The 14368-nt window shown below is 41.4% G+C and overlaps 1 protein-coding gene across 4 annotated transcripts in view; it reads right to left on the reverse strand.

Annotated features, from left to right (window-relative positions):
• Positions 1-14368, reverse strand: part of LOC108436853 (laminin subunit alpha-3-like) — a 154797-nt gene that overhangs the window by 42504 nt on the left and 97925 nt on the right. For all 4 annotated transcript variants that reach the window (XM_037535183.1, XM_037535185.1, XM_037535181.1 and 1 more), the window contains exons 46-52: positions 13958-14162; positions 12974-13118; positions 11726-11866; positions 10601-10762; positions 8801-8902; positions 8526-8609; positions 6036-6266 (exon numbers count right to left, since the gene is read on the reverse strand). In XM_037535183.1, the coding sequence (XP_037391080.1) occupies positions 6036-6266; positions 8526-8609; positions 8801-8902; positions 10601-10762; positions 11726-11866; positions 12974-13118; positions 13958-14162 (1070 nt within the window). The remainder of the gene's footprint in view (positions 1-6035; positions 6267-8525; positions 8610-8800; positions 8903-10600; positions 10763-11725; positions 11867-12973; positions 13119-13957; positions 14163-14368) is intronic.

Here is a 14368-nt window from a genome sequence, read left to right on the forward strand (position 1 = left end):
TGACCCATGGCTGTGATCGTTTTGGATAAGTTATCAAAGTCGCCATCCTGCTATGGGGCCAATCAGAATACACTGGACAGACAAATATACTACAAGCCCATAACAGAACTTGAACACAGAATCATCACTTTCATTGGCTTAAAATAAAAAACAAGCTAGACTTAAGAGTTACTTTATATTTTACACAAGAAACCAATCAGAAAACATTACACAATTATGCTACTAGTCCGTAACAGGAATTCGCCATAAAATCTTGACTTTTGTTATAATTTAGTTACACAGCTTTAAATCGAATCATCCTACAGCAAGACATTAAACCATAATCCTACTAATGAATATCGGACCTTTAATATAAAATCAACCATTTCATTAGAAATCAGTCAAAAGTAGGTCTTAAACATGCCCATGACTTGAGCCCTTCTATCTTCATGTTATGCAGCTTGAACTCCAAAGTCTCCAGCTTTGATTTTACCTGGGTCACCTGTCCAGCATCTACAAAAGGAAACTCAATCTTCTGCGTGTCCACATCGTTTAGAGACGGAAACTGAATCCTCTGTCCTTCCCGGTCATCTACAGAAGGGAATGAAACCCTCTGTACCCCGGGCCAGTCTTGTCTCGTTGGATGCCGTGGGGTCCTGTGAAACGGTCGGGGTCCAGCCACACACAACCCCAACAATGCCCAAATTATCAGCAGCCACAGTGCTCCACTGCTGAGAACGCCTATCCTTACACGCCTCGCTGACATTCCGGGTGAAGCTTGTGAACCAAGTGTGCGAGTGTGAGGACAGACGGCTTTTTAAGAGCGAGTGAGCGAGGACACGCCCCGAACATGCACGTATACCTGAGTCAGCTAGAAGAGCACAGGAAATGCACTCACACTCACTGTGTTATGACAGCACAGTGGAAGTGGAGCCACACAAACACACGTACACAGACACTTTAACGTAAGTGGATGTAAGATAAGACTTTATTTCAATTAACTGTGGACCATTTCTATTAGTCCAACAGTCACCTGTTCAAATAATATAAAGCACAGCTGGCATTTTCAGTAATGCCAAAAAATGAAGTGAATGAATAAACAAAAACTATGGAATAACAAGGTTCTGATCTGATGCACAGTGCTGTGCAGAAGATTACGGCCTCTTAGAAAAATTCTTTTAAAAAGCTGCTTATCTGTGTTTCCTGGAAGCATCTGAAAGCACAAATATCATTCTCAAATGGCAGAGCGAGCATCACACTGAACACTATATGAATTAATGTGATCTCAACACTAACACGCGTTTGGTCAGTAAGTGTTTATTTGCTCAGAGGAAAAAAAAATAGAATATCAATACAATAAGTAGGGACTTTTGTATGTCAATGTGTTTAACAATTTCCAGATCTCATCTTGAGGAAGCCCAGTATTATTTTTTTAGTTATCATCCAACACATTCTTGTTATTTATACTGTATTTATGTTCATTTGTGTTTTAATACAAGTCTTTTTAAATACAAAACCCACTTTTTAATCAGTAATAATAGTGTTAAGCTATTTGTTTAGGTCCCCAAGAGTGTGGCACGTACTGTATGTAGGCTTAACAGTAGAGCAGGTAGAGCATCAACACCCTCAATTTTTACTGAAATAAGTGACTTTCTGTATGAGCACAATTTACCAAAATTTTATTTTTATGTAATTTTGCCAACGTGCCCTGAAACAAGCTGTCACTTGAGAATGAAATCGATTCTTTACTGTGAGATTTGTTGAGTGACTACAGTGCTAATCGTCAGCACAAGGTTAGATTTGTGATTCAGAAGAAATGTAGTGGGAATAAAACACAGCCAAAATTATAAATGTGGGTTATAAAGTTGGCACTGATCCAATACCAGGTATCAGTAGAAAATGTTGGACTGAATCCCAGAGGAAAAATGAATGAATCCGATTTTAAAAACTAGTAGATGTAAGGAAGAAAATTTGGATCGGTATCGCCAACACTCACCGTTTTAATATCAGTACCGGGAATAAAACACTGGTACTGTGCCATCCTTAGAGGGTTAGATTTAGTATATAATCCTATATAACCAGCAACGTGCAAAGTGGAGTATGTTATTGTTTTTATTAGCCACTTTAATACACAAGTTGGCTAGCTGACTAGCTTAATACAGTGCAGTTTCAAGCTTTTTTGCCAGGATATTTTAGGATTATTTCTAAGTCTAAATCTTGAAGGAATCTCTATTTATTGAAAGATGAAGGAAAGCAAAAACACATTTCCCTGGGATTTCTGCAATGGAATGTTATCTACACTGAATCTACAGAGAATCTACAGTCTGCATGGTGTCAAAACTCAATTTTGCTTTACTTTATGCTTTTATCACAGAGCAATTTACACACCATAGACAAATACAGAGTGTGTTTACATGCACTCAATAATTTGATTAGTATCAGATTCTGCAGTTATCTGATTATCCAACTGGTTATGTAAACAGCCTATTCAGATTTCTTATTTCAGATTAAGGAATCCAATACAGACTGGATTTTAGCTCAGTAATCAGGTTTTTCAGTGCAGGTATACTCTTACTCTTACTCTGATTTCTTTCAATTGTGTCAGTCTGCATCTGTCCTGGGAACAGCAAGCAGCGTTTAGCACCCGCAAGACACGAAAGAAAAACAACTGAAGCGATGCTGAAACCAACTACACTATTGACAAAAACAAGAATTTGAACATTATTCATCTGCTAGATGACGTGTTCATAATTTGAGGTTCAGTGATGATATGAACGAATGAAATGTAACTGTAATGAAACACAAAGTTCTTCAATAATCCTTCAGCCAGTCTCAGGCAGAGACAGATGACATGACAATGAAAACGTCAGCCTGATAGAAGCTATTCAAAAGATGTAGCACACGACAGTGATCCTTCAGAATATCAATCAATTTAATAGTCAGTATAGTCCGACCATTTAAACAGAAAAGCAGGTATGAAACACGGTTAAGATTCAGTTGGAGCTAAACGTTGTGTATTTACTGAGTGATCAAACACAGGGTAAAAATCAGACTCAGACAGTGAGTGCATGAGGTACTCACACCTGAATCACACAGTTCCAAGATATGGAACCTAAAGGGTGTGACCGCCACTCCTCTCTCTCTCTCTCTCTCTCTCTCTCTCTCTCTCTCTCTCTCTCTCTCTCTCTCTCTCTCTCTCTCTCTCTCTCTCTCTCTCTCACACACACACACACACACACACACACACACACAGCAGTGTCCAAACAGTCTGATTTTTCTACCGCAAAGATACCACTCCCTTCCCAAAGGTGTCCCGGCACGCCCTGTATGTGTGTGTCAGAATGCGTCTAGATTTATTCATGCCCGCTGGCTATAGACTTCACACTTCCTCCCAGCTCTCCTTTTCTGGGCAAGTCCTCACACAAGCATGTTCAGATACGTGATGGAGCTGCTATAGCAACCATCCCAGGAAAACAACAGCTAGACTCAGACCACAGAGCCAAACTCACCCTAACCCACCATTACCGGCCAAAACAAGAGCAGTTATGACATTACTACACATCAGTTTATTATACTGACGTCAGATCAGTTATGTAGTTTCCGTTACCATAGACAGGGTTTGCAGGTTAGTAAACACAGCTGGTCCAAGACTAGAATTAACCTACCAGCGCTCTCACGTTTACAGCGTAAAGAAATCGGAGTCGTTAGTTTTTACAATAATCCATTTCACAGCAAACCACTCTAAATGACTTGGTTTACATCTTTAAGTTAAACATTTTGAAAAATTGCTTAATTAGTTTGTGCGCAAAGGAGAAATCACAACCACCCAAACAGCAGCTTAAGGCAAACTGATTTGGCACTAACGTTGCAATAAGGTAGGTTTGAATTTACTTACATTAAGCATGAAAAATGTACATATTGTACATTTTAATAAAGTATTTATATTTAAAGGCATCTGTTATTTCAAGACTTGGACATCAGGCCAATTCAGCTTTGCTTCTGAACAACTAACCAATCCAATGCAGTCTGACATAAATATTAAAGTCAGCAGAAGCCTTACACATACATAAACAGTGGTTCATGTATTTCAGCATTTTTTGACAGTAAAGTCAATGCCCTTCTCATTTAAACAGGCTTCTCACTCTTCTTTTACAGCATGTGGTCAATCATCTGTGACCCATTGTTGATGAATTTTCCCGCACTCACCTGAGCGCCTGGGTGTGACTAGGCATGTCTAGACAACAACAGTGCAATAATTATGGAAAGGCTCCCGAAAAAACATGTCACTTTAATGCAAAACCTCCATTTGATCTTGTTCAGCCTAACACCTTTCTGCCTCTCCTGTAGGATCACTTTCTTCAAGCTCTTTCTCCAACAGTTAGTCTTAACATGCCTTGGGCTGCTAGAGCGACTTTGACATATGAGAAACAGCAGAATGGTCCGTTTCAAAACCAATAACAGTCCGTGAAAAATAAACACCGTACTTCAGGTATATACTCTGTAGGTATATACAACACATACTTCAGATTTGTCTTTAACGTTCATTTTTAGAGCTTTTCTCCTCGCTCAGAGGAATTCAAACTAGTTTTGTTAGTCAGGCCTTGACTACTCCATAACACTGAGCTGCCTGCCAACAAAATTTAGCCCACGGAAAGTCACCGAGGTCCCAATTAGCATGCAAACTCACTGCTATCAGCCTACTCGGGCTGCATTTATATCTCTAAAACAGGCCGCAGAAATTCAGGAGATCAACATCGATTCTTGGATAAAATCATATTGAAATTCATCTTAAACAAGACAACAACAGAGGCACCATCAGTACAAATTATTATTATTTTTTTAAAACAAATGTGTCCTAACTGGGGCCCAGGCACCACAAACTCACGATGGACATCACCAGTCAGGTAAAACCAGTAGTGACTGAAACTGTCACTTGTACTTGTAACTTGTAGTTACGAGGCCAATGACAGAAAGAGAGAAGAGGGACGAGGGAGGATCTTCTCTGTCTTTATACCTAAATGAGAAATTGCTATAACATCATGTGCCGGGCTCCACTGCGCCACAGAAACAATGAGATTTAAGGGATCCCTGCTTCTGAAATATGGCATTTTGGAAGGGTGTGTGTCATCGTCCAGCATAGATTGGCCATCAACAACCACTAAACTTGGCAAGAGAGTTGAATCAGTTGTGTTACAGCAGTAAATCACAGGAATGTAGGAATCTGGGTCTCCAGGACCAGGTCTCCGGTTGTGTAGAATGCACAGCGCTTTGTCAACGAAGCAACCGGGATTTTGAAAGCCATGCAGTGTGCAGTTGGCCCACACATTAAACTGATCCTTGCAATCCCTTCTTACCCCGCCCACCTTCTTATTATTCATTGTCATATTTTCTCTTGAATGTTTGTTAAAAAGTAACCTTTGCATGTGTGATATACTCTGCAATCTGACTGTTCTGAAGTGAAGACGTTCCAAAGCCCAGGCTGCAGCCGAGGTAGTGCGGGTCCTTGGTAGAACAGTCCTGTGAAGACTCCTTCTTAGTAGCCTATCAGTCACACAAATGGAACTGTCTTAAAGAGGCTGCGTGGTGACGTCACCAGAAAGGTCATGCCTCTTCAAATTGTGGTGTCCATTGCATGTTTGTTGCTTTTTCATTTCTTCACGGAAATGGAGGAGATGTTTTTATGTAGTACAATAAACTACAAATATACAAATACTTCTAAATATAAAACGATACCTGAAATATAATTTAATTAATCAATCATTTTACACTTACACTTGTTTTCCGTCATTTTCGTGGTTCTATTTTATTTTTTTCTTCGCGTCATTTGTGTGTAGAGAACTGTGGTTAACCGAAGGCCTGGAAAGATGCATCTGTTGCATCCTCGAGATCACTCCAAACGTGGGTGGCATTTCTAGGCTGTATACGAAGGGTCCTTCACTTTGGAACGGCCTTGTATGACGGCGGCCGACAAATGCAGCTTACCCTTGGCTGCAGCCTAAGCTTTGGAGCGCAGCTAGTGAGAAGTGAGAATAGTGTAGTTAGTTTGGTCCCCTCACCTGGCAGGAGTCACCGGTGTACTGTGGTGGGCAGGAACACACTTCCACAGTGCTGGCCGGACCCCCACTGCCTGTAAGACTAGCCTCCTCCATTCCTACGTCCCCGATGCTGAGCCTCTGACTCTGGCTGAAGTGCAGTGCTCGGATCCACACCGCCTCCAGCCTGGATAACACATGCATAAACTCCTCACGGGACACAGGTCTGTTGGTGCCACTGTGGCGGAAGTTACTCTGTAAAAAGCATCATCAGGGATTAAATTCGGTACAATTACACTGTGGAACTACAAGGAAGGTCTGATATGTGGAGCATTCTGCACATACCAGTAGTCAAAGAAGTAATGTTTGATTTTTAAATTAAAAACTAATAATTAATTAAAACCAGGCAAAGTATGTGTTAACATGAAGAACTATTTGGGTATATTTAGCTTCAACACTCAACTTCAACTTTAAGTCTTTCTTAGTATGAAGAGCAGGTTTTGCCTACATAATAATTTGACAAATTTCTTTTCCTAACGATTGTTTAAAGCACACAATGAAACTCCTTTGGACAAAAAGGTCTTAAAAATACTTGAATTGTTTGAGTGCTGACATCGTAACAAGGATAAAATGTGTGGGCTTTGGCATTTTTCCTATTGCTCCTTCAGTTCTGACGTTTTTCAAAGAAAATTGGCAAAAAATTAAACAGATTCCTAATCTCTGACATGTTAAGTTATTGCAAACTGACAACAAAACATGTTCCTTTTTATTCAAAAAAGCCTTCATGTGAGAAACTAGAAGTGCTCAAACTTTTGATGATAAGTGTATGATGAGTAAAGTCTTATTCTGTGGGTGAAAAAATGGTGACTTGTATTTGCGAGATCTTCCCCACTTTTCCAGTTCCACTGCTGTGATATTACCTAGACAGCTGATAGAGCTGTATGGACACCAAAGCCATATACAGATCTGGTTAGTTGATGGGGTAAAAGCTGAACTCTACTGGTTAGATCCTGTTGCTGATTAAACGCTGGTTCACCATGTGTTGTGAAATTGGAATTGCACATGGAAGAAATGCTGTCATGTACCTGCTTAAAACCCATTTGTAATTAATCACGCCAAGCAGGAGTCATTGTATTTTAATTTAATTTATTTTATTAACAGTTTAACATCCTGCAAACCAGCTATTTAGCAATTCATCTTAAATGAATAAAGAGTTTGTCAACCTAACTTCCATCAGAAGCAGCTGCCCACTTATATTGGCTTATCTTATATGTGTGTCTTGAACCAACAGCTTTTCTGTTTCTTTACTCAGTAAAATTTAAATACACTATATTTCCAAAAGTATTCAAATCACTCATACAAATCATTGAATTCAGGTGTTCCAATTACTTCCATGGCCACAGGTGTATAAAACCAAGCACATAGGCCTGCAGACTGCTTGTACAGACATTAGTGAAAGAATGGGTCGCTCTCAGGAGCTCAGTGAATTCCAGTGTGGTACCGTGATCGGACGCCACCTGTGCAAGTCCAGTCGTGAAATTTCCTCTCTACTAAATATTCCACAGTCAACTGTCAGTGGTATTATAACACAGAGGAAGCGATTGGGGTCAGTGACAGAGGTCACAGGCGTCAGTGGATGCTGAGGCGCACAGTGCGCAGAGGTCGCCAACTTTCTGCAGAGTCAATCGCTACAGACCTCCAAACTTCATGTGCCCTTCAGATCAGCTCAAGAACAGTGTAGAGAGCTTCATGGAATGCATCTCCATCTGGCAATGTGATAGACAAGTCTGGGTCTGGTGGTTGCCAGGAGAACAGTACTTGTCTGACTGCATTGTGCCAAGTGTAAAGTTTGGTGGAGGGGGGATTATGGTGTGGAGTTGTTTTTCAGGAGTTGGGCTCGGCCCTTTAGTTCCAGCAACAGGAACTCTTAAAGCTTCAGCACCAAGAGATTTTGGACAATTCGTGCTCCCAACTTCATGGGAACATTTTGGGGACGGCCCCTTCCTGTTCCATCAGGACTGCTCACCAGTGCACAAAGCAGGTCCATAAAGACATGGATGAGCGAGGTTGGTGTGAAACAACTTGGCCTGCACAGAGTCCTGTCCTCAACCCGACAGAACACCTTTGGGATGAATTAGAGTGGAGACTGTGAGCCAGGCCTTCTCATCCATCGTTAGTATCTGACCTCACAAATGTGCTTCTGGAAGAACGGACAAAAATTCCCATAAACACACTCCTAACCCTTGTGGAAAGCCTTCCCAGAAGAGTTGAAGCTGTTATAGCTGCAAAGGGTGGGCCGACATCATATTAAACCCTATGGATTAAGAATGGGATGTGACTCAATTCATATGCATGTGAAGGCAGTCGAGCGAATACTTTTGGAAATATCGTGTATGGAAGTTTTGTAGTTATGACTGCGAGAAACTGAATTATAGACACACCTTAGGGTCTTTGGTGTTTAACAGGATAAAAACTGCATGTATGTAGCCGAACTGTACTGAAATAACATTTTACCTCCACAAGCTGGACACGGCCCTGGTAAAGTCTGTCTGGGGAGGGGGGCTGAGGGTCCTGGTAAACTAGTGTCATTTTCTGCCCCTGTCAGACGAGGAGAACGGAGCGCACATCTTTTATTTCAGCGTACCAAACATGACTGAACAGATACATTTGGCAAGACTCAGCACAAAGAAAGCTCAAATTAATCACCACTGAGCGTGGCTAAAAATGAATCAGCAGTTTAGAAGGCAATGCGACGGCATCCTCAGTCAGGGTTTGTGGTGAATGAATACCTTTAGAAGGACGTCAGGCTGTTTATCCAGCAAACGCATGCCCTCACGAGGAATGCCAAAAGATTTGATCTGATATGTCAGGTAGCCCCCATAAGACGACACCTGGAGTACAGACATGAGGAGAGGATTATATACCATTGTTATTATATAGGAGTGGTGCTTACTGATATATTTTTCGTTATGATTTAATTCTAATTGTCCTTAACTTTAACAGTCCTGCACTAAGACAGTGACACCTAAACTGTCTATGCCAATTTTGAGAATTTAGAAAATTTAAAGCTGAAGCCACTCTGTTGACAACATGTTTACATCTGTTTAGAGATGTCATTAAAACTCAGAGACTTTGCTCTAGTAATCTATAGGACTGATGTGACAGGAAATGTTTCTGACAAACTTGCATCCGTAAAAATGGACAAACGTACAGGCGAAATTCCATCAGCAAAATGTGGATATGGGATTTTTATATAGGTGTGTGATTTATATAGATAGCAGTACTTCATATAGTGTCAGAAACCAAATAAGCAAGACCATCTAAGATGACTTGACAACTCAAAGCAGTTTGAAGTAGATGAGTAATGATTTAAGCCCAATCTCATTTCACCTCTTGCCCCTTCCACTCAGCCCTCCATTCTGCACATTCACGCCTAGGGGTAGGGTGTCTCTAGCTTTGTAGATGTAGAGGGGTAGGGTGAAGTTTTAGGGCTACACGGTCCTCCAAATGGAAGTTTTTCAGAGGCACACCACTGTAATGTTGTTTCAACATATCGCTGTTGTGTGAAAAACCCAGTGGGAATCTCCAAAATAGTGACTTTACAGGAGAAGGAAAAAACAGACTTCGCTTTTAATGTAAGTCAATGGAACCAGACTTTTTTTACTAGAGATTTTGGTTCTTTGCTCCATTAAATCATGTAATTTATACACAATATAAAGGTCAACATGAAATTTCAAATGTCAAAAAAATATCAAAAATGGAGATATGGCATTTTCTTACGACAGCAGCGATATTCCGGTCCTTTCTTTCATAACAAGCATAAAAATAGTATCCTAATAAAATGCTGATGTCTCGGTAGCTAGCTAAACGTTTTTTACTGAGCTAAAATCCAGTCTGTATTGGATTTCTTAATCTGATACCTATGCCTTAATCTGAAATAAGAAATCTGAATAGGCTGTTTACATAACCAGTTGGATAATCAGATAATTGCAGAATCTGATACTAATCAAATTATTGAGTGCATGTAAACACACTCTGTGTTTGAAAAATAGTCCAGCAATTCTGACACTTGAACTGCCAGAATGTAACTGCTGCCCCATTCAAGGAGGAATGAGAAAATTCAAACAAGAAGCTGGTGAATATCTGACTTCAGCATCATATCACTGAAGAATTAGGGATGAGTATAATAACTGTTGCATCCCCCCTCTTTAAAGGCACATGATGCCCTACATGTAACTAAAGCCCAGCAGTGAGGAGCTGAACTTTACCCTCCTCTGCTGTCACTGCAGGTGGGCAGGGTTGCCCACAGAGCAACGCTGGTAGCTGTTAATGAAGTGATGCTCTTTTTAGTTTAGGGTCCCATTTTGTAGGGGAACATTTCAACCACTACACCGTGTAACTTGCAAGGGATAAGGTGACACTCGAACACATGGGATTGGGCCTTAGGCTTGCAGGTAGCAACACACTAACTGACTGATCAACTATGAGACGAGATGAAAAATGTATAGCTTTGCTGTAACTACCACTTTCAAGCATCTCAAAAATATTTCAATTTTTGGACTCATTTAGAGTTTAAGCGAGGGTCTCACCCTGTCCCCCAGGTAAGACTGAGGGAGAACCCAGTGCACCTGCACCACAGACACAGGCAGCTCCTGAACATCCGCTACCACCGTGTTACTGAGAGGATTCAGGACAGTGGGAATCTCCTCCAGATCAGATGACATCAAACGCCAGGAGCGCATGTCTACAAACTGAGAGAGAGAGAGAGAGAGAGAGAGAGAGAGAGAGAGAGAGAGAGAGAGAGAGAGAGAGAGAGGGAAGGAGAGAGAGAGAGATGGAAAGAGAGAGTGAGAGAGATGGAAAGAGAGTGTGAGATGGAAAGAGAGAGAGAGAGAGAGAGAGAGAGAGAGAGATGCAAAGAGAGTGTGAGATGGAAAGAGAGAGAGAGAGAGAGAGAGAGAGAGAGAGATGCAAAGAGAGTGTGAGATGGAAAGAGAGAGCGAGAGTTGGAAAGAGAGCGAGAGATGGAAAGAAAGAGAGAGATGGAAAGAAAGAGTGAGAGCGAGAGCGAGAGAGCGAGAGAGAGAGAGAGAGAGAGAGAGACAGAGAGAGAGAGAGATGGAAGGAGAGAGAGAGAGATGGAAAGAGAGAGTGAGAGAGATGGAAAGAGAGTGTGAGATGGAAAGAGAGAGAGAGAGAGAGAGAGAGAGAGAGAGAGAGAGAGAGAGAGAGAGATGCAAAGAGAGTGTGAGATGGAAAGAGAGAGAGAGAGAGAGAGAGAGAGAGAGAGAGAGATGCAAAGAGAGTGTGAGATGGAAAGAGAGAGCGAGAGTTGGAAAGAGAGCGAGAGATGGAAAGAAAGAGTGAGAGCGAGAGCGAGAGAGCGAGAGAGAGAGAGAGAGAGAGAGAGAGAGAGAGAGAGAGAGAGAGAGAGAGAGAGCGAGAGAGAGAGAGAGAGAGAGAGAGAGAGAGAGAGAGAGATCATGGCCTTGGTCTTTATTTCTTCTCAAAATCATCAGGGGCTTTCTTTAAAGCTCTTATGAGAGCAGAAAGGAAGAATGTACTTGAAAGAAACCTTAACAGGATCTCGTTGAGAATGAAAAAGAGGTTTAGAAGCACTCACTATTCTAATCATATCACTCATACAATGTATTAAAGAACACTGTTTTTAGCTTTGACTGCTTAGACGTTAACACAGAGAAACACACATCCACCTTTCCTCTGCGTTTCTCCGAGCTGCGGCACTGATCTGTGGCTCCGAAGCAGAAGCACTTGGTGCATCCTTCCGGGTTGGCTGGGTCAAAATGGAACGAGCCCTTGCGGCACGTGTCACATCGAGAGCCCTCCACGTTACTCTGATCAAAACACACACACACACACACACACACACACACACACACACACACACACACACACACACACACACACACACACACACACACACACAACTTGTATCCTAAACATAAAACACAATTCACAGCTGTACATGAGTGATCTGCTGGAACTGATTGGCATAATTCACTTAATGGACTTTGGAAGATCACTGCAACGACTCAGGATTAAAGTCATACAGCATAAAGATCAAAGCTGAGAAATGCGCGTAACACTTTGATATGGATGCAGTAAATTAACGGTTATGAAGATTATGGTAAGATTTTATTTTGAAAGGGATAAAAAGCAAGTTTGATGTTGCTGTTCTACATTAAAAGGGAAATTCCACCTGTTTTTTGAGACTGCTGCAAAATTCAGCTTTTACAATGTGAACACAGTCAGACACGTGTCAGTGTGTTTTGAAGTGAAATGCTGAATTCCAGAGAAGCTTTCTGAATTTGTCACAGTGGTAGGATGGAACCGAACGTCTGAAGCGTTTAATGCCTCAGAAGGCTACAGCGCAAGGTCATTAACTGGTTTTGCATATGCTGCCTGATACCTGAGACATTGTTTTAAGCTTTTAAGGGTTCTTTGCATTGTGAGAACGTTACTGAGATCGATGGAGAATGTGCCGTTCTATGCAAAACCTTTTTAAAAAAGGGTTCCATATAGCACCTCAAAGGTTCCTCAATTATTACAATCTCAAGTCTGTTACAGTAGAAGAACCCTTTTTGGTGCTATATAGAACCCTTTTCAAATATAAAATGCACTCATCAATTTGCGGAGAACTTTAATGACGCAAAAACCCTTTGATCATGCAAAGGATTCGATGAGTGCTCGTTTTCTTTATTAAAGAACCCCCGAAGAACCTTTTTAAGTGTGTAGTTCCTACCACCACTGTAAAGAAATCCTTTGTGTACATCTAAGACTGGATTATGGACAAGTTTACTGCACTGATAATATTTAATGAGAGTGCAATGTGTGTGTGTGTGTGTGTGTGTGTGTGTGTGTGTGTGTGTGTGTGTGTGTGATTATTAATTCATATTTATTTATTTATATATATTTATTGCATTTTTCTGTGTCATTGTCACCTTGCAGAGGCACTGGCCACTGTTGGGGTCGCATATCTGTGGAATCACTCCCCCGACGTTGCATGAACAGTGTATACACTCAGGGAAGCGGTAGTAACCGGAGACGCACTGAGAGCACTGCCGCCCACCTATTCTGGGTTTACAACTGGAACACAGAGGAAAACCGTGCAATTCACACATACGTACAGTACATACCCAGACCTACAATGGATAAACAGCATAAACAGGCTCTGTACACAGAGTAAAGAGGCATATTGCTTAATAAACAAAGACAATATGAAACCTTTAAATAAAAAAAGTTCAAAACACTAACAACTGACCCAAAGCAACTTGCTAGGGTAATGATTTTTCTTCATAGCAAAATGGGCCAATAGCTGCGTTTCATTAGCCTTTTTAAACCTTGATGCTCAATAAATGAACCCATGAAACACGCTAGCACATTCCCCGTACTTCCTGTACTAACTGCCACTTTATATTCATAAATGAAAAATCAAGTTGACAACTTGATTGATAACACGAATCAACTAAAGTGCTCAATTTAAAGTAAGAGAGAACTGGCTGTTTAGCACAATGAGTCATGCATATTTATGCAACGGCATTCGCGCACTTACCTGCCTCACGTTATTTACGCCATAAAATTGCAACATATACCAGCAGCACAAAAATAAATATAACAAGGAAAAATCGGATCCGTTCTTGGCTGATTCTGGTCATGCATCCTTACTACTAGCAAGTGCTAGTACAAAGCATCCAAGAGTAAAACGTCTGTTGTCAGTATTCAATGGAATTTAGTCCAAAACCGGTGGTAGATCTTGTAGTCATCTGATATCTATCGTATGGAATATCTACTGCATGCTAAGCTGGCACAACTGCCAAATGTATGCACGTCCACTGGTTTAAGCTTTGTTTACTATAAAAGAAGACTTTTGCTTGCGACCAGACAAACCCCAGAAAACTCTAGTTTATTTATTAGCTGTGACTCACGTGCACTGGCCAGTGGTGATGTGGCACTGGCCCGTGTCTCCAGGGGAGACTCCAATGGGGGAACAGTCACAGCCCTCACAGCCGAGCAGCGGGTGATAGCTGAACGTGCGGCTCTCGCACACTTCACACGCAGGTCTCACGGTCTGCGGAGGGCAAATACACTCCCCCGTCACTTCGTCACACAGCCGCTGGCCACAGTCACATGCTGCAGACATGCACAGAGATGGAGGACAGGTGATTGAGGAGGCTACGAGGCTTCACGTACGGTCATTTGCAATGGAAAAGACCATCAAACATCTTTTAGGAAAAAAGGCAGAAGATCTGAGAAGTTATTTATTTATATAATAAGAATATCAATAGCGACATACTGATGCAGGATCAAGACTGCAATGTGTTAAAAAGCAGCTGCAC

Source organism: Pygocentrus nattereri, chromosome 2, assembly GCF_015220715.1.
Source record: "Pygocentrus nattereri isolate fPygNat1 chromosome 2, fPygNat1.pri, whole genome shotgun sequence".
In the NCBI taxonomy this organism is placed as follows: Eukaryota; Metazoa; Chordata; class Actinopteri; order Characiformes; family Serrasalmidae; genus Pygocentrus; species Pygocentrus nattereri.